Here is a 9,104-nt window from a genome sequence, read left to right as displayed (position 1 = left end):
ATATTTTATTCAAATTTTGTGCTTTATCCATAGGGCCTGATTTGTCCCTATTCTCAAGAATCACTGTAAGACATTCTCCCTCTGTGCTTCCTTGTTCCCCTAATCGCTATTCTCAGTTTGGTTGTTGTCTCTCTGATATCTATCCTGAAACCTCCAGCTGTTTTTCCTCTAAGCGAATAATAATCACATGTTTTCTATTTAAAAGAAAACATGTGTTCTTTATCACTTACTCACGGGGAACGAGTTGCCGTTTTGAACTGAACTATAACTGCAGTCTAATAAAACAACAACAAAAAAGATGCGGTAGAGTGTGAACAGTTCTCTATCAGCAGCTTCCATTGCCGAGCAGCAGCTGTTAGAGAAATCCGTTTCCATGGAGACGAGTTCACAAACTTCCAAACAGAGTGGGTGCAACAGCTTTTTGTCCGCTTGCACGATGAATTCAGAGTAAGTGATACGAAGCTGTGCTTGAATATGGACTTTATCTGACTTTGTCAACAGTTTACGTGTTGTTTTGTGTTCAAAACGAGGCTTGGTTAAAACCAACTTTTTCTTGCCAAGGAGAGTTTAAACGCTGCACTGTTTATGCTAGGATTGGCTACAATGCTAATTGTGTCGTGTTTGTATTTTCTCCAGAAATTCCTTACTTTTCTCGGGTACCTATGATGAACCAGGGAAATCTGGCAAGTACAGCTGTTTATACTTTAAACTTAAAAACAGAAATTGACAGTAACATCAATGAATTCGCGGGGTTGTGGTTGCGTCGATGAGATGTAACTATTTTCCGTGTGTGTCTGTTTCTGTGTGTGTGCATTCAAACAGGTGTCAGGACAGGGTACAGAACACAGGATGGGCACATCTCCCAGATCCCTGGACTGTCCCCAACCATTAGCACCCCGCCCGAAGAGAAGCTCAGAGGGAGAAGAGTTGCAGTGCTGGAGAGCGATTCTGACTATGTGAAACTTGCAAAGCAAGGAGGACATAAGGGTAGAGTCATCCTGTTTGCCTTATTACAATCGTGCGTTTTGTTCGCTTTTCATTACTACAAATAAACGCCTTATTTTTGCTCTTTTTGGTGGGGTTTAACAGGACTTTTGTGGCATGAGGACATAAATGTTTTCGCACCAAATCCGTACAAACCTCCGGACTGGTTCTGCACTGAATCAGGAGACCTCACTACACCAAGGTGTTTAAATGATCTCATATGCTACATTTTGTTTAATTTGTGATTAAAAAAAAAAAAAACTCTACAGTGTGAAGGAAAAAATTTTAAAAACAGCTTCATTTGTATCAATTGAAAAAATAACATTAAGTTGTGTACGTTTTGTGTCCTACTCTTGTTTTTTCCATGGGGATCATTTACAGCATCCAGCAAAAAAGCCCTGGAGCCTATCCTCCACTAGAGGCTCCCTTTGGGACTGACAGCATTTCACCAGAGGAGGAGAAAGATGACGAGGATGACGACAGCAGTGGAAAAGAAAAGGTGTGTAGTAATTAATCACATGGGGTAAGTTGTACTAATTTCCACTTTAAAGCGTACCTCTGGGACCGTTCATGATGCAATGTGACATTATATGCTCACTTTTTGGCCCGGTTTTGTTTCTTATTTATCTTAACTCATCACAGGCATACACTGCCATGCTGTCTACACAAATATTCTTTTAACTTTATTTCTGTTTTTAGGATCCAGATGCTGATTGCAACCAGATGGAGAAGTTGCAGACTTCCAATCAATATGGGAGCAGCAATTATAAGAGAGTGTAAGTTACTACGGTCACAAGATGGTGCTGTTGTTCTTTGTTGAAGTCTGTGTAAGTAGTGTCTTAATACTCCCATAAACAAACTAAGCTGTTATTTTTGATTAGTAACTGAGCTTCAGTACTTATTGGAATAAAATAAAATAAAAAAAGGAAGAAGTTCAGCTATTGTAATGCAACATAAAGAATCCACACTGAGATTTAATAGGTGTTTCTAATTTATGCTTCAAGATATTGAAATTAAGTTTTAAGACTGTTTTGAGCTCTTTAGGCAGCAATAGCTTTATGTAGATGTTTTGAATAGGAATACGTCCAGTTTTGATTATATTTTATCATTTATAATTACTGATGCAATACAAACTGCTGTTGGTACATTGGACACATCTGTTAAAATTATATTATGATTGAGACTGACTGTGTATTGGCATTTTTCTCTCTCTTTTTTTTTTTTTTTTACTTTGTATCCTTTCTGTTTTTATAAATCTTAAACCTTTTCACATTTGCTGCATTGTAACTGTGTGTAACTCCAGAGTTACACTACTTTGGGCTGATATGTTGTATAAAATCCCAGCAGAATAGATTTAAGTTTGTGGTTCAGTGTGACAAAAATGGAGGAAAAAAGTCCTAGAGGTATGAATACTTCAAGCACTGTACAAAAAGATTCTCTGACTGCTGCTTGCAGAAACATTTGCATTAAACTAGCATGTTTAATGTCTTTTGAATATAATCAGCTGACATTTTTGTACAGATGTCTTGGAGCTGCGTTTAAGTCGAACAGTAATTAGCATAAGTCGTAAGATTCTTAAATTCTAACTCCCATGTTGTGATGACAAAGCAGAAAAGCTCGTGGGCACATTGCACGGTCAGGTCATATACAGCAGAACAAAGTGCAATGGCTTCTAGGACAGTCTGAGTGTCCAACTGTTTGCTTTGGCTTACAGCGGATCTGAGCTGTGTGTTCCAGTAGCTCTGGGAAAATGTCAATGACATGTCGGGACTCCAAAGGACGCATTGCTCAACGCTGCAACACGGTTACGGACTATGTTCATAACAAAAGGAAAGTTTTAAAGACATAAAAAAAAAAAAAAGAAAAACCAAAACAAAATCTACACATTACGTCAGTTTCAGCTTCTTTCTGTCTGGTCCTAAAAGAAAACCAAAACAAGAGAGGAATATGTAAAAACCCTTTTACCGTTCATAACTGTTTTTTTTATTTGGCCTTTCTGGTGAAATCTTTTCAGATGATGTGTGACTTGGGTGACTTTGTCCATTTAGTCACTTGGTGACTAGATAAAGACAAAGACTAGATCATTTTGGAAATGCCAGTTGATGATTGTGCGTGCTTTGTTGAAAGAAAGAAAAAAACTTCTTTAATCAGTAGCCAGAGTTTGTCGGGAGACGGAGTTGGGGTTTACCCAACAGTTAAGTAACTGGGTAATGTTTAATCCATGTTAACTGTAATCTGTTTATCTTAAACAGAAACACATTTATGTCAGTGTTTATGTAATAAGAATGGACGAAGCTCTACACTTCTTTCAAAATCTACTTAAAACAATAATCATTTTCGCTGCCATTTCAGAACTTTTGACAAGAAAATGGCTCCCGTTGACATGACTAAGCTGTTGAGGTTTGGCTATGCAGAAGACGGCGCACCTCAGCAGTGATTTGATTCATCCAGTAAGATGTGCAGCAGCGAGGTTACGATCGCTTTATCATTGTTAAAACATTTCCATTGTCTTTTTATCATGCTCCCAGAATGCACTCCTAATGCGATAAAGCAAAATGAAGGCAAGCTGTTAAGCAGTGTATTGATTTTATGTGACTGCTTTATGAATAACCACCACGAAATGACAAATTTGCTGTTTAAAACTTTTAACGTTTGAACCATTGGGAAATTTATGAAGCATCCTGACAGTGTTATGTAGATATGATAGTGACTTATGTGGGGATGATTAATGCAGTGACTCTTGCTCTTTTTTTCCCATCTCCATGTCCACAGGCTGGAGGATTGCCAGATGTGCAGAAATGGGATGCATGCACTTCTAGAAGAACGGTTGCCATCTTTTCTTCTGACAATTTCTCAACTTTGTCCTGCTGAGCGAGATCAAGCATTTTACCTAGTTCGACATCTTTAAAAGTGTGAAAGCGATGAATTATGGCTGTAGTGTTGTATTTATTCTTCCCTGTAAGTGGTGCCTCATTAATTTCATCTGTTACGTGATGAAGGTGCGTTTGTTAAAGTTTCTTTGCGTATGTGAAAATGAGTAAACGATTACTAAAATAAAGTTGAAGTTGCAAATGACTCCGATTCTTTTTCTCTGCTTTCAACATGAACCCTTTCGCACCCAGATCTTCCATATTCTTTACCTGACCGCCTTACAGTTTTCTGTAAACAAAACGAGCTCTGATGAGTCTCATTTCTGTTTTGTTCACTTCTACAAAATTTAAAACACGAATGGTTTAGATTGTAGGCATTTGTGTTTGTCCTCGATTAAATTTTGCAAACTATAATTGGTCTTCTTACATCTACAGGAGTTCTTTTTATTAATTTGATATTTAGAAAAACACATACTTTTGGCAATTCTGTCTAACCTAAAGTATGAAAGGTTTTGTGCTTAATGTAGGTTAAAAATAATACACTCCCTTAAAAAGTGCTGCGCGAGTATCCGTGGAGGTTTGAAAACATAATCATCTCCTGTGTTTATCATCTGAATGAACCATGTGGCTGCTGGTTATACATTGAACGTACTGTATACGGCTGCTTTGTTGTCAAACTGTTGCATGTAAAGGTCAGAGGTTATCTCCGCGTTCCCTCTGTGGGTTTTATCCGTATGCGTCAGATATTTTCTGAACTCACATTGGCTGAATTGTAGACATTACACACTTCAGGGTTTATTCATACCTCACTGTTTACGTCTCACAGCCTGTTCCTGTTACTGTTGTTTTTTTGGGGTGTTTTTTTTTTGCTTTAGTTAAATATTTCTACATCACTGTGCTTCCCCTGTTTGCTTATCAGTGGTGGATACTTTAAGCAGACGCGCAAGTGCTGCTACTCCTCTTTTCTGAACCAATCAGTGGCTAGGTCAGGGGTGACGGGTATATCAACCCCACTGTTGGGTTGACTCTTACTCAAAACACAGTTGCATCAAGTGCATTTGAGACATCTAAGACTTTATTTCAAAGCATCACCTACAGTCATGGCACCGATTCTTCTCAACTGCATGGGGAATGAACACAATGACTACATCAAGTGAGTGGTTTGTATTCTATTGATTCTGCGCGTACAATGGATGTGATCCTGACTGTGTTTTAATATGCAGTAAAATACTCTTAGGCAACAGGTTCAAGTTAAAAATCCCTATTTGGACACAATGGAGGAGGACATTCTGTACCACTTCAGTTTGAGCACAAAGACTCACAACCTTCCAGAGATGTTTGGAGATATTAAGGTAAAAGCCTAGCGACGGAAATACAAGCCTGCCCGTCATAAAACAAAACTCACTGTATTAACTGGTTCCTCTCTGTTAGTTTGTGTGTGTTGGTGGCAGTGCGAATCGAATGAAGGCTTTTGCCCAGTTCATGCACCACGAGCTGAAACTGCCGGGAATCCCAGAAGACATCAGAGATATCTGCGAGGGGACCGATCGCTACTGCATGTACAAAGTGGGACCGGTGCTCTCTATAAGTGTAGGTATTCATTTTTACAGAGATGAGTGTAATCTGCGTTCACCGTCACAGACTTCTACAGCTAGATTTTTAAAATATGAAGTTTACAGCTTTTAGAAGATGTTTTTTTGTTTGTTTGTTTTTTTAATTGTAGCATGGTATGGGTGTCCCTTCCATCTCCATCATGCTGCACGAGCTCATTAAGCTGCTCCATCACGCCCGGTGCCGTGATGTGGTCTTGTTTCGACTGGGAACATCTGGTGGAGTCGGTGAGACCAGATTATATTTTTCTCCTGAAGACAGTTTTATTTTATTTTTTTAATATAGACTTTCATCTATAAAACCCATTGTAATGCATCATCTGCAGGTTTGGCTCCAGGCACGGTGGTGATCACTGATAAAGCAGTGGACTACTCTTTCCTCCCCCAGTTTGAACAAGTTGTTCTGGGTAAAGTTATCACTCGGAGCACTGAGCTGGATGAAGGAGTTGCCAACGAGCTTCTGCAATGCTCCTCCGAGTTGCAAAACTTCCCAACCGTCATTGGAAACACCATGTGCACCCATGACTTCTACGAAGGTACTAAGCAAAACATCATTCATAATTCACTTCTGAGTCCTCTTGGACTCGCGTACTGAAATATTCTGTGTCTCCACAGGTCAAGGCAGACTCGACGGAGCTCTTTGCTCTTTTTCTCACGAGGAAAAGCTGGAGTATCTGAGAAAAGCTTACGAGGCTGGAGTGAGGAATATCGAGATGGAATCCACCGTCTTTGCCGCCATGTGCCGAGTCTGTGGCCTGAAAGGTGTCTATTTATAACAAATTGTTGAACACTAGAATGACCCAGTACAAGAGCTGTGAACACATCAGGCAATTAGTCTAATTTGATGTTTCAAGACAGACAGAAATACACTTCCTGTCTGAGCAAGAAATCTCCGACCTGCAGCATCCTTTACGGAGATGAGCATTTCTAGCTAAACGTGTAGAGTCAGCCTTAGGATGAATTAATCTTTAATTGCATTAGGAAAATCTCACACTAATGTGTACTGTTATTCAGTAGAGGGACAAAATGTCCATGTTAGAGAAAAACATTTGAACCTTTCACAATTTTATACTACTCTATTTAAACTGCTTAAATGAACCGCAGCACAGACACTTCTCGTCAAAATGCGAAAGTCGGGGAGATGTGTGTTGACCTAGAGCCGAGAAACGGCTGGAATAATAATTGAAACCTTAAAAGAATACTTCCAAGTCTTCTATCTTCAGCAGAGGCAGGAATCAACCATAAGGCACTGGGACAGTATTGTGCCAGCACTCATCACTTCCTTTCTTCCTGCAGCGGCTGTGGTGTGCGTTGCCTTACTGAACCGCTTCGACGGCGACCAGATCACCTCCTCTCACGACGTTCTGGTGGAGTACCAGCAGAGACCCCAAGTCCTGGTGTCCCACTTCATCAAGAAACATTTAGGACTTGTTGCCTGAACGCTTTGCCCCTCCTGTAAAAAAAAACAAAAAACTATCTATATCTACCATGTTGATAATGTATATATACATACACTGTACCTAATGTTAATAGTTAAATTAGAGAAATATTTATGCTTTTTTTTATGATTTATTTGATGAAGTTGAAATAAATATTTTCACATTGCTTTTACAGATATTTAAGTATTTGTTGCATATGTTCATATTAAATGCGCTATCGTTGTAAGGTAGTACAAATCTTTACAATAATGTGTTGTGTATGCTCATTTTCATGTTAATGTGCCACCAAGGCTGACATGCATAGAGTTGACTCCAAAATTTTATGTTTATTTTGATTTGATATTTGATATTTTTGATTTTGTATCTGAATGTCTGAAAATTAAATAGCACCTTATTGAAGCAAAACAAAACAAAACAAAAAAAACAGCTTATACTGTAGCTTAGACAGTGATCTATGGTTTGAAAGGCATTTATTTTTGTAATAAAGCAACACAGACAATAAAGAGCAATATTACATGTTTTCAAGATCTACTTAGCAGTTTATGCTGTACATATGTTATTGTAAAAAAAGAACTTTATGTAAGCAGTCAATAAATAAACACCCATCAGCAATTCCTTTGTTGGATGTGAACTGTTGCAATGCTAGGTCAATGCATGAAGTTTATTACTTATAACAGAATTTAAGTCTTAAATTAATTGCTACACTTTTCATACTGAAATAAAGGGAACTTTGGCAGCACCCCAGCAATGGCTGGAAGCAGCATCAAGTGCTACGTATTTATGTTTACACCAGGGATGAAGTATCAGATTTAGGATCATATAGGAGCGTTTTTTTTTTTTTAATGGCTAGCATTAATAACTTCAAATCGCTGCTGCAATTTCTATATGCATGGCTTGCAAAACTGTATTCTCAGCCATGCACATTATTGTTGATCTAATGTATTTGTGCTTGTTTATTAATTCTAATAAACTAGTGTTTCAGCTGCAAAACTGCATCTGAAACTCCTGTCAATTTAAGCTTATGTTCAAACACAGGTCCAAACTTTTCCTGTAAGTTTTGTCTGCTCATTTGTAAGTCTTACAGCATGTTGAAGCAGCATTAACAACAAGTCTTCAAAACATGTAGCAGACACTTTAGAAAACTCCTCTGTATAAAAAAAGAAAAGAAAATATGCAGCAGGATATTAAGATATGAGTAGTTGAAGAGCTTAACTGGCATGTGACGACAAAATATGTCAGTCTCTGACAAAATTCATATTCAGCATCTGAAATGTGTTGAGATGCTGATAAATGATACATTTTTATGGTATTTAAGCTAGAGTTTTTATCTGCTAAAATAGTAGCCAGGTGTTCACTATTGGTCCATATTTATTCTTAAATGACTCAGGTCAGGATGCGGTATGACAAACATTGAGACGGGAACATTCTAAGTTGCTGCGTCGTTTAGCTCTATTAAGATCTGGGGCGACCGTGGTCAATAGGAAGATTGTGGATTTGATTCCAGCTTCCCTCATGTTGCCTACTAATCTGTGAATCAGTGTATGGAAGTGTCCAAGTTAACTGGCTAATGTGGTGACAGTGTAAAGCACTCGGAGCGATTAGTGCAACAAGAAAGGCGCTATATGAATTTATTCACTGTTTTAAATGAAAGAGAAAAAGGAAAATGCTTGGAGCAAAACAACATGAGCCAAACACAATTCTTGTCAGAACTGAAGTGTGGATTTTGTGTCTCGTCTCGGTGGCTTAGGAGGCTTGATTTGGGACAGGGCCTCCTTGGCGTACTGGTTTTGGTGTACTCCAGCTTCTCGGAAAGCCTGCTCAGCTCGGACTCTTGGATCTGACACAATCTGGGAGACAGACATGCAACCGGTACGTAGTAAATTAATTACATATTTACAGCTTTTTCCACTAAATTACACAACTATGTTTTTTTTTTTCTCTCTCTCTCTCTCTCTCTCTCTCTCTCTCTCTTCTTGCTCTGAACTGGGACAAAGAAGCCACAGATCCAGCAGCCTCTGCAGCTTATTGATTTACATGGTGTCCTTGGGATCTTGGCTGTGTGTTGATATGAGGGCAATCATTGTTTGATAAGTCACTTGCTTTGTGTATTTTTCCCGATGGCATGGGTCAGTCTCAACCAAAGTGAAACAAAACCTGAACGACTGATTGTTGTAGCTGTAGAAACCAGGGTGGCGGGGGGG

The 9,104-nt window shown here is 38.8% G+C and overlaps 3 protein-coding genes across 5 annotated transcripts in view; 2 read left to right on the top strand and 1 right to left on the bottom strand.

Moving 5' to 3' along the window:
• Positions 1-191: 191 nt before the first annotated feature.
• Positions 192-4,059, top strand: LOC106946915 (uncharacterized protein C7orf57 homolog). Of its 2 annotated transcripts, none has more exons than XM_015031609.1 (8): positions 192-447; positions 637-683; positions 823-987; positions 1,090-1,186; positions 1,366-1,483; positions 1,684-1,760; positions 3,337-3,454; positions 3,757-4,059. In XM_015031609.1, exons 1-7 carry the CDS (start codon positions 374-376, stop codon positions 3,419-3,421), a joined length of 663 nt encoding a protein of 220 aa, XP_014887095.1. In that variant the 5' UTR covers positions 192-373; the 3' UTR covers positions 3,422-3,454; positions 3,757-4,059. The 2 variants fall into 2 exon arrangements, with proteins under 2 accessions (XP_014887095.1, XP_014887094.1); XM_015031608.1 differs by having other exon boundaries at positions 196-447; positions 3,337-3,434.
• Positions 4,060-4,808: 749 nt separating this feature from the next.
• upp2 (uridine phosphorylase 2) lies at positions 4,809-7,515 on the top strand. The gene is made up of 7 exons (XM_015031607.1): positions 4,809-5,007; positions 5,092-5,206; positions 5,286-5,444; positions 5,578-5,692; positions 5,791-6,000; positions 6,080-6,226; positions 6,761-7,515. Exons 1-7 carry the CDS (start codon positions 4,955-4,957, stop codon positions 6,901-6,903), a joined length of 942 nt encoding a protein of 313 aa, XP_014887093.1. The 5' UTR covers positions 4,809-4,954; the 3' UTR covers positions 6,904-7,515.
• Positions 7,516-8,505: 990 nt separating this feature from the next.
• LOC106946913 (coiled-coil domain-containing protein 148) overlaps positions 8,506-9,104 on the bottom strand; it is a 39,508-nt gene continuing 38,909 nt past the window's right edge. For both annotated transcript variants that reach the window (XM_015031605.1, XM_015031606.1), the window contains exon 15: positions 8,506-8,750. In XM_015031605.1, coding sequence (XP_014887091.1) covers positions 8,607-8,750 — 144 coding nt within the window. In that variant the 3' untranslated portion in view covers positions 8,506-8,606. The remainder of the gene's footprint in view (positions 8,751-9,104) is intronic.

This window comes from Poecilia latipinna, unplaced genomic scaffold, assembly GCF_001443285.1.
Source record: "Poecilia latipinna isolate Pla-1442-1.1 unplaced genomic scaffold, P_latipinna-1.0 Scaffold212, whole genome shotgun sequence".
In the NCBI taxonomy this organism is placed as follows: domain Eukaryota; kingdom Metazoa; phylum Chordata; class Actinopteri; order Cyprinodontiformes; family Poeciliidae; genus Poecilia; species Poecilia latipinna.
The sequence above is the reverse complement of the archived record's forward strand: the minus strand, read 5'-3'. Positions and strand labels throughout refer to the sequence as shown.